The sequence below is a fragment of the Lissotriton helveticus genome, chromosome 8 (genome assembly GCF_964261635.1).
Source record: "Lissotriton helveticus chromosome 8, aLisHel1.1, whole genome shotgun sequence".
Lineage (NCBI taxonomy): Eukaryota > Metazoa > Chordata > Amphibia > Caudata > Salamandridae > Lissotriton > Lissotriton helveticus.
In genome coordinates this window covers 1,579,492,763-1,579,508,677 of record NC_136069.1, presented here as the reverse complement: position 1 = coordinate 1,579,508,677, position 15,915 = coordinate 1,579,492,763, and the positions used below count along the sequence as shown (strand labels likewise).

The 15,915-nt window shown below is 39.0% G+C and overlaps 1 protein-coding gene across 3 annotated transcripts in view; it reads left to right on the top strand.

Moving 5' to 3' along the window:
• The window catches only part of LOC144773524 (solute carrier organic anion transporter family member 2B1-like), a 619,417-nt gene that overhangs the window by 85,372 nt on the left and 518,130 nt on the right, over positions 1-15,915 (top strand). For all 3 annotated transcript variants that reach the window (XR_013599997.1, XM_078658585.1, XM_078658586.1), the window contains exons 3-4: positions 2,258-2,395; positions 12,846-13,008. Coding sequence is in view for 2 of the 3 variants with exons in the window: in XM_078658585.1 (XP_078514711.1) it covers positions 2,258-2,395; positions 12,846-13,008 (301 nt within the window). In the remaining variant the exon portion in view is untranslated. The remainder of the gene's footprint in view (positions 1-2,257; positions 2,396-12,845; positions 13,009-15,915) is intronic.

Below are 15,915 nucleotides of genomic sequence, written 5' to 3'. Positions count from 1 at the left end.
ATATTATATTATTATTGTCAGAGAAGATATAAAATTATCTGCAGATAACTTGTGGCCTACATGTAAAAGCACCCAAATTCAGGCATTTGACTTTCATTTTCTTGTTTAACCATCGCTGGTCATGCTGGACCCCTAGAAGGATGACTGCTGTATTTAGTTTTGTTGCTTTTGAAGCATTTACCAAATGTAATGAAATCAGAGTGATCGTCTTGCACCCATTGTCATCTCACCATGAGGAAAGATCTCTACATGCAATATCTTTAACTTAGTCACGTTCATGGAATGACTAATCAGTCTACTAAAATTGTGTGTGGAGACAATTAGTATCATTACCCTATCTTTCAACAGAATCAATCATGATTTTAGAAGGATAAATGCGAGTGGCGGATCTTCATTTTAGTGTTTTTGTAGGTGTTGTGTCATAAACAAGCATTGGCAAAGCCAATAGGTCTCACCTATGCAAGAGCTATTGGCTATGTCAATATATTTTAGCCATGTTCTACACTAGCGTGGCTGCTGTTCAGCATTGCTATATGGTAGTAGAGTATAGGAGACTGAGATGGAGAGTCATAGAGTAGAGTGTCTTTGAGTGGCATATCATGAAGTAAAGTGTTGTGGAGTGGCATGGTGTAGGGTGGAGTGTCATAGAGTGGAGTGGCACACAGTGGAGTAGAGTTGAGCAGAGTAGAGTGTCAAAAAGTGAAGGGGTGTGGAGTGAAGTTAATTGCTGTGGAGTGGCATAGAGGCGTACCAATGGAGTGAATTGGAGTGCAGTGGCGTGGGGTGTTATAGACAGGAGTGGCATGGAGTTTTGTAGAGTGGAATAGCATAGGACTGCTAAGCAGTGCTAAAGTGCTTCTGCTCACTCCCTAAAGTATTGGAAAATTTGCTTACACCTGATCAGGATCTTTAATTTAATAGTACAGTGGTATACGATATATCGAAGACTAGTAAACTAAATGCTATTAGTGGGCCTGCAGCACTTCTTGTGTCAAAAACTTACAGTAGCCCCTTAAACATGTTTAAGGCATGCCATTTCAACCTATGGACAGCTTAAAACGTCAGATTCAGCTTGGCAAAGTAACTGCTCTGCCAAGTCTAAACTTTCCTTTTCAATCCATATGTCAACTCAAAGGTACACATTAGACAGCCTTTAGAGCATGGTTCCATGTATTAAAAAAAAATGGTCATGTACTTTAAATTACATGTCCTGGCAGTGAAAAACACCAACATTATTTTTCACTCCTGCAAGGCCTAACTCACCATTAGGATAACATTGGGTTACCCTAATACATAAGTAACAACTTGTGTTTGGGAATAGATGCTAATATCATGTCAAATAATGTTAAACATGTTCCTAAGTTGGTGTGGGATTTTTCTTTTGTTGTGTTTTTACTTTAATACAGTTTGAGCACTGCATAAACACTTAACACTTTGCCTGTTCGGTAGGCCTGCCTGCGTTTGTACCAAGCTAACAGAGGGTTAAGCAGAGGTTAATTTTGTGACCCTTTGTGGATCACCCTAACAATAATGGTGCCTGTTGCTTGAGAAGGGCTCTCTTCCCCCTCAACCAACAACCTAATCGTTCACAGAAACAATTTTCAGTCTTTAAATTTCATGTGGAGTGGCTAACTGAAAGGGGCTGTGAATAGATTTCTGCAGAAAAAATAATCAATTTTCAATGCTGGAAGACCAGGACCAGTATTATACAAAGTTCCCTGGGGCACAACGTGTGTGTGAGTGTGTGTGTGTGTGTGTGTGCAGGTAAGTGTGTGTTTTTGTGTCAACTTTCTGCTCTCTAGGGCCCTTTGCTATTATGGAAGGGGCTGTAGATGCTTGTGCATCACCTTTTAATAATACAGCTTGCACATTCTCAGGTGAGGCAGTCCATGACATTCTTAATATGGGGCCAGATCATAGCTTTGAAGCACATTCTTCATATTGCTCGCTGCTGGACAATACATCTATGTAATGTTAACCTTGAGCATATATCAAGTGTTCTGTTTATATAAGTTGTGTTCCCTTAATGTAATACACAGACTCTTCCAAAATCAGGTGTTTTATATTTAGACAAAACATTTATCTACTAATTCCGTGAAAGTTGTTTAATTTTGAGTTCTTAAACTAGGTTTTGTGGGTATAAAAAGAACACTACAGAAAATACATTAAAAACACTATTTTAAAAAATATTATTTTCATGAAGGTGTGTATTTCAATAACTAAAGTTCATAACACATTTCTTTTTTGCCTTTTCCAGTTTTTTGTTTGCTGTCATGGATTTATCCAACTTTCCGACTATTTGGTTTCCGGATACCTCAAAAGCTCGATTTCAACAATAGAGAAGCGTTTTGGATTATCAAGTGAGATGTCTGGTTTAGTGACTTCATTCAATGAGGTACAGATTATGCTGCAATTTATGGACATATATCAATAAACATACCTTTCTAAAATGTGTATTTACTTTGGTGAACAATCTTTATCACACTTGTCAAAAATGATAGTAAGTAAAATAAAATTGGAAACCTGCAACTTTCCGATCTCAACAAACAGTAGGAAAAATTAGCAAGCTCTGCATTTATCTTTCCACTGCTGCCAATTCTGCAGATGTATATTCAATCAGAATTCATCATTATCGGTTGAAGAATCCTTACAACCATATATTTGGCCCATACTGTGCTGTATATGGACAAAGCTTATTAGACAACATCCTACTTTATATTCTGAAAATCTGAGTAAGAGAAATAAAACTAATTGATGATTTCATCTTGATTATCTGTTTGTGCCCCGGTGAATGGAGGAAGAGCTCTAAGTAAGTCCCCTGAATGGTTTAGATAGTTTTTTTTTACCCGGGTTGAGGTTGATAAAAAAAGAGGAATGTTTGGTGCAAAAGGAGTAGGTTATTGGTTTTAACTGTGACCTACTAAGATTTCATGCAACATCATGACTCTGCAAAATACCTTGGGATTCACATCCACCACGAGATCACTCACATTATTCATTTATTCGTAAATGGCGGAGGCTACCATTGTCATTAGCGGGTCTTGTGGCAATTCTAAAAATGGTTGTCCTTCCCAAACTTTTTTATCTTTTTAATAACATTCCTATTCCACTTACGGACGTCTTTTTTCGCACACTCCATTCGCACCTGGTCCGGATGGTATGGGGAGGGAGATAACCACACATTCGCTGGTCAATCCTGAAGCTACCGTATGACCGAGGGGGGTATAATGTCCCAGACTTTCAACTGTATTATTTAGTGGCACAATGTCAGTATGCCCACGCCTGGTATCACCCAGATGTACGTATACCGTTTCCACGTCCAGAAGCGGACCTGGTACTCCTGGACAAACTATCTGCGGTACTCCCCAGAGGTTTGTCTCAAGACAGATGTGACATCCAGACAGTTTCTACCACCTCATGGGCCTGGGGTAAATTGAGGAAATTCACTGGCGCTGCACATTTCTATTCATCCTCCCTTTCCCTGCCAAAAGCTCAATGGTTCCCACTCACAGGTGAGGGCCGGGTACAGAGCACGTTGACTACACTGGACATTAACAAAATAGGTGATCTATTCCCCGTCGGGCATGCTTTCTCCCTAGATGAGGACACCAGGTTGGAAGGTTGCAATTTCATGACGTGTTTCATCATGACCCGTGTAAGATCGGCTCTGCGGGCCACATTTCCCACATTCCCTATCGAGCTAGACTCATTTCCCCCACTGACACTAGTGATAGAGAGTCCCGATGGGGCTCGACTAATTTCCGAAATGTATAAAGCTAGCATTGCCATAAAACCAATATGTGACACCAAACTTTGACAAGCCTGGGAGGCAGATATAGGGGGGCCAATAACGGACAACCAATGGGCAAAGTGCTGCGGGGCCACTAAAGAAATCTCCCTCAAAAACAAACTGCTTCACTTTAAGTTTCTGCGCCAAGCCTACTTTACTCCTGCTATGGCACACAGGATAGACGCCTCTAGGTCCCATACATGTTTGAAATGCGCGGCATCATATGCCGATTTTATACTCTTAGCTTGGTCTTGCCCCTGATTACAGGCTTACTGGACGGGCGTACACACGACCCTGGGGAAAATATTCAGCAACCCGCTGAATCCCGTCCCTGAGATTGCGCTGTTAGGATATACTGTACAGATCCCCAAAAAAGTCAGGAGATTGGCCTCCTTAGGACTACTTGGCCAAAAGAAAGGTTGCTATACATTGGGGTCATGAAACTGCTCCCAAATTTCAGGACTGGTTACAAAGTATTGCATATTGTAATATTAATGCCAAATTTTATGCAGGCTTGATACCATTGACATCCTGCCCCGGAGACATATGGGGTCCATTCAGGGACTATGTTTCAGCTCATAATGAGGCTTCAGACACTTAGACAGAAAAAGGCATTGTACCAGAGGGAGTGGGATGAACGGGTGGCTGTTTTATAATGCAGCCGAAATTGTCCAATGTTCGGTATGAAGTGCCTATGTGGGATTTGGGTATGTCGGTTTGGGGGAGGAGTAACGATGACAACTACGCAGCAAGGGCATGGAGTTGGGCTGAGCACAAGTTCTATATTACGGGATAAGGTGTGAGATTCAGAATTGGTATATTGCTTGTATGTGATGGTATGTACATGATGTTTAACTGATCATAAAATAAAGTGTTTAAAATAAAAAAAATCATGCAACATGGACTTCTATTCGCAGGGTGTGATTGCACTTTTGGAAAAGACATGATAAAAAACAAAGCTTACTGAGTAATAGGGAGTGAGCTTCATGGAATTGGTTAAATGATCCTCTTCTCGCAGGAATGAGGAATTTCCATTAAGTCTGTTCAAATGCCTGCAGTTTTTAAACTCCAATTTCAGTCTTGTAGAACACTAAACATTGATTGATTTAATATAATGTACTATTTAACATGGGGGTATGCCATTGTCACTTATCAAATACCACAGGACATGTTGAAGCACATTTAATATTTGTGAATTATTATTATTGTAAGGCATGAAACAGTTATTATCAAATGTTTAAACTATATTAGTTGATGTTCATCCCAGCCCTTTAATTGTATGGTTCTGATTGTGTTTGATGAATTTATTATAGAAATAAATATACAAATCACAGGTTGATGTTTTGATAATGATCTGAAAAGTTGGTACATAGTGGTAAGAAGAGACTTTATAAAGATACTTTGAGACTGATGATTTCATTGCGAGTCATAAATGAAGAACTGACGGAATGCTGTTCAAACATTGTCTTTTGTACCCACATATGTGTGTCTGTGCCTTAAACAATGCAGTGGAGTCCAAACAAAAGGCTATTTTGACCTACCTGATACATAGTCTGGGTTTAAACTAGGATTCATTGTATTCAGATCAAATTAATGGTAACAGAATATTTATTTCTCTCCTGTCTGCTTCTTTTCATAATTTTTATTCAAATATAGTATATTTTCCAGTAAACTAACAAACTGGGATTGTATTAACAGGCAATCCTCAACCTGGATGTATATGGTCCTAAAATACAAGTTAGCAAAGTGATACAAGTTATTCTGCATACGTTACACTAGAGCAGGTATATAGTACAGGGCTTAATCATACAAATATTGTTGACAAACCATAGATCACTTGTGCAAATATGTTGTGATGTGTATTTTTCTGCCTTAAATGGCAAGCATAAGTGAAGGGAGGAATGGAAATCTCACTCAGTGTGAAATACAGGGCACAAGAAGAGGTGAAATACATTTCTGTCAATATACTTAATATATGTGTTAAAATTCCATATTAGGTATTTAATTTATCATGCATTTGTCTCTATTAAGCACCATTGAACTGTGTCTCAACAGTGCATTTTCCAAAAATCACAATCAAGTAAAACAAAAGCTAATATGTGGAGTTCATTGGCATAAGCACAAGAGACATGACTTGTTTTTTCTTATTTTGAACTTATTGACTTCAGTGGCCTTTTCTATTATGACTTCATTTTTCTAAATCAGCTGAATAAATAAAATAAAATGTTTTGTTGGAACAGTGCTAAGGTAGTGCTTCATCTATATTTCAGAGTGTGTATCAGCACGAAGTAGTAGGCACATTGTGTTGTAGATCTTTTGACAAACACTGTAAATTAAAACAATATTTGAAACTATGTATGGGCATAAATTAAAAACATAAGAAAATGTTGATGTGTGAATGAATGCTGTTAATGTTTACTAAACCAAAGTGCTGATCTACCAAATATTCTATGTTATTCACATAGAGGACAATACTTTGGAACCGACTTAGACTTTGGTGAACAGATAATCTTGTATTACTTGCCATCTCGTAGTACTTTAATCCCAGCATCACTAGTGTACTCAGTCTGCAACATTTAGAGATGTCTGCTAGCCCAGTGGAAATCTCTTGCATGTACAAAAACCTTTGTCATGGCGGTTTATGTAAATGCTTTGAAAGTTTGATTAACTTTACCCTCTACATGGCGGAGATGGCGGTCCATGTAAATGCTTTGAAAGTTTGATGGACTTTACCCTCTAAATGACTGAGCCGTATGTCAAGCCTTCAAAATTGTTTTTGTTTTCAGAACCAAAATCCCAAATTTTGTTTTAAGAAAAAAAATAGCCAATGAGCTCCAACACCATGGGAAATTTCTTCGACAGCGAGGGAGTCAATTTGCAGTTTCAGTTCCCCTTTTTGCCATGTTGTATCTGGCAATGATGGACAGTGAAAACTGGAAAAGTGTTTGCCTACATAAATAAGGTGGGTGCACACATGGACAAACCTTCTATGGGCCTTACTTCATCAGGCCATCAGAGGTGTATATATGAGGAGGAGTTAGAGTAGTCTCTGGCATCTACATGATGAGGTTATATCTAAATAAGGCTGGTGCAACTCAGCTTTAGTGGGGAGGGTGCTCTGTCACCTCTCTGCCAATGTCTAAATCAGACCCTTTGGCTTGTTAAGTCCTAAGTCTGACTTAGCCTCAGGAGTACTCTGAATATGAGAAGTCTAATGGCCTGCTTCTGTGTTTTCAGAGGTCAACTAATCTGAAGCCATTTGGACTTTATAGGACTTCCCAATATGTCCAGATGTTGATAATTGAATAAACTAAGCCAGGTCGTGAGGTTTAGTGGACTAATGCATCTACTTTTGGGGCCTGCGTTTGACCTCATGGTCACAGGTTGACTTCCCAGTCACTTAAAAAAGCACAGAGAGGCAACATAAATATTTTAGAATGCACGAATGCACAGTAGATGGATTAATCCGGATGGTATTGACTATGACCCTATAATGAGTTCTTTGACCACATATGCCGTAAGATGATGGAATAATACAGCCAACACTGCAGCCAACGCGTTTCCCCCTAAATAGGGATTCCTCAGGGCAGTAAATAAGCGATCCAGTCTTTTGATGGTTACTGAAGTTCCAGGATAATTTTGTCATATACTTCTAGTTGGTACATAATTATTCGATTATTGCAATTATCCTCATAGAAAAACCTTCAATGTGTCTTCCACACTCCTCAAAAGTCCAAAGTTACTCTTAAGTCTCCTAAATATGTAGTGCAATCCAAGTTCTGATTTCATGTGTTCACTATGACAGGAGACACTCCTAAAGTTCAAGAAAGCAAAAGACACACAATTGATGGACGTAATGCAGAACAAATCAAAACATTCACCCCCAGTCAAGAGATCTAGGTTAAATCCATCATTCTTTTGCTCACCATGCCACTCCAGTTTAGACCTGGCCAAATGCAAATCTGTCTTGACCTGGTGCCTCATGGGAGCAGTCCAGCCCGAGCTGCCAAGCCAGGTCCTCCCTGGACCGGAAACAAGCATCCTAGGACCGGTTTCGCGGTTTCACCCCTCTTCAGCAAGGATAGTTTGATTCCAGTGGCACAGTGAGCCCAGGCCATATGTCTTGACCCTGTGCTTCATGGGAACAGTCCAACCCGACCTGCCAACCCGACCTGCCAATCCAGGTCCTCCCTGGGCCGGAAACAAGCATCCTAGGACTGGTTTCGGGGTTCGAGCAAGGATAGTTTGATTCCAGTGGCACAGTGAGCCCAGGACCCACGTCTGGGCTTACCTGGCACACTTAGGGTGAGAAAGCAAAAGACACACAATTGTTGGACGGAATGCAGAACAAATCAAAACATTCACCCCCAGTTAAGAGATATGGGTTAAATCCATCATTCTTTTGCTCACCATGTCACCCCAGTTGAGACCGTTGCCTGGGGGTGAGTGTTTGATTTACTCAAATGCTCTGTTGATCATCTCCTTTGGTATCGCTTTTTTTACCCTAAGTTGGTAGGGTATGCCCAGACGTGGGTCCCTTGCTCACTTGGCCACTGGATTCAAGATAGCCTGGCTGATGAGGGTTATGAACCCGAAAAAGGTCCCAGGATGCTTGTTTCCGGTCCAGGGATGACATGGCTTGGCAGTTCAGCGCTGGACTGTTCCTATGAGGCACAGGGTCAGACTGATTTGCATATGGCCATGTCTGAACTGGGGTGGTGGAGTGAGCTAAAGAATGTTGATGGGTTAAACCCAGATCTGTGGACTCGGGGTGAGGGTTTGATTTGCTCAAATGCTCCGTCCATCAACCCCTTTGGTATCGCTTTGTTCGTCCTAAGTTGGAAGGGTATGCCCAGACGTGGGTCCCTTGTTCACTTTGCCACTGGATTCAAGATAGCCTGGCTGATGAGGGTTATGAACCCGAAACCGGTTGCAGGATTCTTGTTTCTGGTCCAGGGAACACATGGCTTGGCAGTTCGGCGCTGAACTGTTCCCATGAGGCACCGGGTCAGACTGATTTGCATATGGCCATGTCTGAACTGGGTAGGTGGAGTGAGATAAAGAATGATGATGGATTAAACCCAGATCAGTAGACTGGGGGTGAGTGTTTCATTTGCTCAAACGCTCCGTCCATCATCCCCCTTTGGTATCACTCCTAAACTTCAAAGCAGTGCGCAGTCAGCACTTCATTTCCAACCTTCCCAGTGGGTCTACCCAGCCTTTCATCCTTCTGGAACAATCAAATGACTATCATTGAGTTGGATAACAATAAACATGTGTTGTTCAGTGCCAAGATGCACACAGGTGAATTTGCGTTTTAAAAAATGCATATTATTTGAATTAGCCTTAAAGTATTAAACAGTCAGAACTGGAGCTGAAGTGTTTTCAGGATCTTTCTTTCTACAGCACCATTGTATTATTAAGCTGTTCACATACACAGTGATTTTTCAACAAATCATGGTATCTAGGGCATCTTCTTCACAGATATTATTTTTTATTTCGAAAGTGAAAGAGTGAAAATACATGATTGTTTAAAGTGAAGCTGCGTACTTACTGTCATAGAGAACCTGAATAGAATAACGGGATGGAGGGTGGCCCTGGAGCTGCGTACGTGTCTCCTGGGATTGATCCCCCGGGATTCGAAACGCAAAACTAGCTGAAAATTTCTGGTATTGTGACTTGTTATAGCTAGAAGACGAATAGCGATTCACTGGCTGACGCAGGCAGGGCCATTGGTAGAGAACTGGAAAGCTGATCAGAGGGAATGGGCATTGGCAGAGGAGGGACGCATACACAGTACGAGGAGGGATGCCAAACTCCCGGAGGTATTACAGGCATGGGGGTTAATGATCCAGGAGATTGGGAGGAGCTCACCCGATTCTATGCAGATAGTGTCATCCACAGTTAGCCACAAGAGGCCCGCATCCCCGAGATGGGAGGAGGAACAGGAGGTCACCCCTGTTTGAAACAGTGTTAGAGGATCCTTTGAATGGATGGGCCCGGTAGGAGGGGCGGGTACTGGGAGGGTGAGGGGGATTAGTTTAAACTGCTTGTCTGGTTGATACAGCCAATGTTTGCATTACTTGCTGGTTTAATATAAGCTTCCGCTGCAACTCAACTTAGACTACCAGTTGCTGTATAGGGATTGAGAGACCTACTGCTCAGAAGTTATCTGTAAAATACTACTGTCTTATCCTATGCAGTGGATCGCAAAAACCGCAATAAAGATATTTTTAAAAAAACAATCAACATATGTTATTCAGTTCCAGGCTTCCCTTCTTGGCCAACCTGTGCTTTACAAATACTTATGTTATGTTACAAGTCAATAAGACTGTTAGTTGGTAATGGTTGTTGATTATTGAAAAGAGAGACTTGGACTTGGAGAAAGATGTCTGCATTCTGGATCACAGAAATATACGTCACTATAAGATGGGTCTCCCGGGTATAAAGATCATTGCACAGAGTTTATGTGCAACAGTGAAGCAACATATTTGTTATGTGAGCTGCTTATCGTGAAGTTTAAATCCAGAAATGTGTAGCAACTGCTAGAAATTTTGGAAGGTTGGTTGTTGATCCTTAGCACTTTATTATATCAAGGGACAGATCATAAAATATTAAATAATATTGAACTCACTAATTGAACAGTGAAAATAGGACTAGAATCTATGTACCTATCTAAAAGTCTGGTGTGCCAATTTGCAACTTAACCATAGCTTTATGTATGCCCAAGTAAGTGTTATTAAATAAAGTTACAGAAAAGGTGATAACACAAAGGCTCAATGATAAAATATTGTTTAATATATTGGATGTATGCTTTACTGCTTATGACAAGTGCCCTTGACTCATATTAGTATTATTGACAATAAATTGCACATGGGATAGTGCGTAATGCTTTTGTAGTGCATACACTGGAGCTATTGGGAAGATGTGTGATCTCGTATTTCAGCTGCTAATGTTCATTATTCTGAAATGCATAAATGTATTTTTGGAAGTTGGGTTAATATGAGTCGTAGGTAGACACCTAACACGAGCAATAAGGCCACCAACAAGGTACTGGATCCTAAATTGGATCTCTATGAATTAGGCCCTTGCTCAACCCTTAGAAGCTGACACTGAGTAATAAAGCTTAACTTAACAGGCATGAATAGCATTAAAGAAAATTACATTAAATGAGTAAGACACAACACACTATAAAAATCCCACACCAATTTACAATTTATAAACATAGGAACTATGTCCATCTTTAAAATGATAGCAAAACCATCACAATTCAATGTATATAACCAGAGATATGATTTATTAAAGAATAAACACTTAATAGTGCTCAGAAACCAATAGCAACACTTCTGGACATCTGGTTGCACTTGATTAGGACAAAGTCAAAGTTTGAGGCTGACCGTGATGGAGCACTGCTTGGATACTCGATGTGGGAGGCCCCAGATCAGGCTGGCTTGACCTGTTCTTCCTTTGAAGCTGATGCTTTATGGCCCAGCCCCTTTTTCTGGCATCCTTGTGCCCCACAGAGCTCCCTCCATCAGATTCCTGTGCCCCACAGAGCTCCCTCCATCAGATAGACTCAGACTGGCCAGGCCACTTATCACCTAATCAAGGCACCTTGACTAATCCCTCAGGGCGGACCAATTAGGGAAAAGTGCTAGAGGCAGAATCTTGACTTATAGAAAAGAAATTCTTATAACTTTTGTATGTATAATTTACTATAAATTCAGCAATGCCAAGTTTCTGGATTTATCAATACCATTATGTTTAGTCCTTGAGTGATATGTCCGTACTTTCTAAGCAATAGTTACGCATCCATAAAATATTGCCATGTTAGCCTCTGAGGGCAAGTATTTTTCAATGTGGACAATGAAATGTGTAATTTGCTCCTCACCAGGGGTTATAAACCATCTTTTATAAAGCCCCTGCTCCAACTTACAGGGCCCTCCACCCCTGGAACACCAACGGGAGACCTGGGGGGTTGGGGGGGGGTCCTACATTGCAGAAACAATTTTGGTTATGATTTCACAGTGCCCATGATACCAACGTCGACTTTATAGTGAAGTTCCTACACTGGGGAAAAATAAAATGGGCAACTTTCACTCACCAGAGTTTATGAAACATCTTTTATAGGGACCCTGCTTATAGTCACCTAGGGGAGGCTTTGGGGGTACCCATAATGTACAAATAAGGTAAATTATCACTTTTAAATTGCCCATACCACTAAAGTCGAATTGAAGTGAATTTTACTTATAAAAGCTGTGCTGCAACACAGCTGTTTTTAAAATGACATCAGACTCTCATTAGTGGACACATGCAAGTGCAACAAAGGCTGCTGGCCTCTAAACCGCCATGCCCTGTTATATTCCAGGGACATAAGGAGTAGGTCATGCCAATTAAAAGTGTACCTCAATGCATGTTTTTGTGTTTAACATAGCACTGGCCCTGGGCCTGGCTACCAGAGCCCAACCCACAGTCAGAGTCAGCTACCACCAGTGTCAGTCAGTAGAACAAAATAGGGGATAAACAGGCAAAAAGGATGACTTTCTCACATGCACTTTCAGCAATCCATTTTGTGTTAAGCTTGTTCTCAGACATTTCACAGTGGGCTAAAAAAATCTATGTTGGCTGTTAATTCTCATTTAATTTTATGACATTTGGCTTCCAAATATGTCTTTGGCCACGAGGACAGTGTAATACACATATGAGTAGAATGCAGTTAGGTTTGGTTCTGGTGGTGAAAGTGTGTTTCAATGGTTGGAATCGAGTATACATTCTCCAAAGTATGTCTTTAAATGTGTGGATCATTTCATGATGAATATGCTACACAATTGTAGTGTTATATAAACATGATACACAATATGTGCACCTTGCAAAACAACTGGTGTGCATTCCTCACCCCAAAGGATGAAGTGAAAGCATTGGTCACTACAGACCTTTATAATATTAGAGACCACAATTTCCATTTGTTTTAAAACTGGTCACGCGTAGAGCATGTACATGTAGGCGTAATGCTGCACTTGTTTTACTAAGTAACCATGTCTATTTTCTTTTGTAGATTGGAAATGTGACTCTAATTGTCTTCGTCAGTTACTTCGGAAGCAGAGTCCATAGGCCTCGCATGATTGGTTGTGGCGCCTTGCTAATTTGTATGGGTGGATTTATTATGTCTCTTCCTCACTTTATGGTGGGACCATATGAATATGATCAGTCTATTGCCAGTAAGTAATTTATCTGTACAGATATTGTTGGAAATGGAAGCTGCTATTGTTTTTTGACATTACTTTAGAAACAGGAATGCAGACACCTCTGTCCCTATACAGAAATCCATTTGTGTAACTGAGTTACACTTAACAGTTCCATGGCTTGTGGTGTAGGTTTAAAATAATGTTATGTATTCACAAATGTCCTAAATACTTTTAATGTGTAATGCAGTTTTGCACCAGTAAATCTGTTCAGTGGGGCAGAGATAGGGCCTAGGTCTGATGACATTTAAAGTTAGTGAGCACACATAAACTTGTGGATTTGAATGTTCACAAAATGTTGAAATGCCTTTTTCTACCCAGGATGCAGTCGTAGATGTACTGCTGCCAGTGACAGGTGTAATTTCCTATCCTACTTATCTTTTATTCCTGAATTAGAGGAGGCACTGAGGGAGTTGTACTCCACCAGGAAAATGTTTTCCACATTGAAAAAGAGAGAAAGTAAGTTTGTTTAAGCAAATGCAGTTCTTTTAAAAGAAAGCTGCTTTTTGTGAAAAGGGTACACAGTCAAAATATCGAGTTTTAATTTTCGACCTACCAAAATATCGTGTTTGAAATTTCGAAGGTACAGAATATCGATGTCAAGAATATCGTAGGACAGAATATCGACCCTAAGGTAAGTAATATCGAATTTATTTATATCGATGTAAGTAATATCGAAGTTAGTAATATCGATAGCATATATATCGATGTAACTAATTTCGATGTCACTAATATCGATATTTGTATTATTTTTATGTTTTTTATTATGTATGTGTTATATGTTTCTGTTAAATATTTAAATTAATTTATATTATATGTGTATTATTTTTATATATTAATACATTTATTTTTAAGTAAATTATATGTTTTAGTACCGGAGCGGGTTGTGGGTTTATAGGGGAATAGGGTGGGAAGTAATTTAATTGTAAATAATTAATGATTTTTTTATGTATAAATAATTCTTTATTTAATTTTTAATTGGCAATTAATTATTTAATTGGTAATTAATAGTAATTTTTATTAAATGTTATGTTTTAGTACCTGAGCGGGTTGTAAGTTTATAGGGGAATAGGGTGGGAAGTAATTTAATTGTAATTAAATAATTTTTTTATGTATGATTTATTTTGTAATTACTTATTAATTGGCAATTAATTTTTTTAATTGATAAATTAATTATTTAATTGGTAATTAATGTTAATTTAAATTAAATGTTATGTTTTAGTATTGGAGCGTGTTGTGGATTTATAGGGGTATTGGGTGGGAAGTAATTTAATTGTAAATATTTAATTATTTATACATTTTTTGTTATGGATAATTAATGTATTGAATAATTATTAAATGGCAAATAATTATTTGAATACATAATTAATTTATTTATTTGGCAATTAATATTTGTAATTAGTAATTATATTTTAATCAGTAGAAAAATTCAATTAATTGGTAAACATTTTTTTTTAATTTTGTATATTGTTTCTTACGATTTTTAATTGTGATTTAAATTTAAAAAAAAATTATTATTATGATAGTTTATTTTTTTAAATTTATTATTTGGTGAGTAATATTTAATAATTATTATTTATTGGTGTTTGTTGTTAATTTATTGTCAATTAATTATTCAAATGTTATTGGTTTTATTAATTATTAATAGTTTTTAATTGATGTTGATGTTTAAAAAAAATTAATTATACATTATTTCAAATATAAACATTAATTATAAGTATGTTAAAATAAAATTCTACGCTATTAAATACTTTCCCTACTGTTGCACCCTTTGGAGTTGGAATAGTAATTTTTCCCCCTATGCTATCCAAAGCTTTCTCTACTGTTGCACCCTCTGGAGTTGGAATAGTTTTTTTTCACCCTACGCTATCCAACACTTTCCCTACTGTTGCACTCTTTGGAGTTGGAATATTAATTTTACCCCTACGCTATCCAACGCTTTCCCTACTGTTGCACTCACTTGAGTGGGAATAGTAATTTTTCCCCCTACGCTATCCAATGTTTTCCCTACTGTTGAATCATTTGGAGTTGGAATAGTAATTTTTCCACCTACGCTATCCAACGCTTTCCCTACTGTTTCACCCTTTGGAGTTTGAATAGTAAATGTTCCCCCTACGCTATCCAACGCTTTCCTTACTGTTGCACCCTCTGGAGTTGGAATAGTAATTTTTACCCGAACGCTATTCAACGCTTTCCCTACTGTTGCACTCACTGGAGTGGGAATAGTCATTTTTACCCACCCGCTATCCAACGCTTTCCCTACTGTTGTACTCTCTGGAGTGGGAATAGTAATTTTTCCCCCTACGCTATCCAACTCTTTTCCTACTGTTGCACTCTTTGGAGTTGGAATAGTAATTTTACCCCTACGCTATCCAATGATTTCTCTACTGTTCCACCCTCTGGAGTAGGAATAGTAATTTTTACCCATATGCTATCCAATGATTACCCTACTGTTGCACTCACTGGAGTGGGAATAGTAATTTTTACCCCTACGCTATCCAACTCTTTCCCTACTGTTGCACCCTTTGGAGTTTGAATAGTAATTGTAACCCTTACGCTATCCAACCTTTTCCCTAATGTTGCACTCATTGGAGTGGGAATAGCAATTCTTCTCCCTACGCTATCCAACACTTTCCCTACTGTTGCACTCTCTGGACAGGGAATAGTAATTTTTCCCCCTACGCTATCCAACGTTTTCCTTACTGTTGCACCCTCTGGAGTTGGAATAGTAATTTTTCCACCTACGCTATCCAATGCTTTCCCTACTGTTGCACCTTTTGGAGTTGGAATAGTAATTTTTCTTTTTACGCTATCCAACGCTCACTGTTGCACCCTGTGGAGTTGGAATAGTAATTTTTCTCCCTACGCTATCCAACGCTTTCC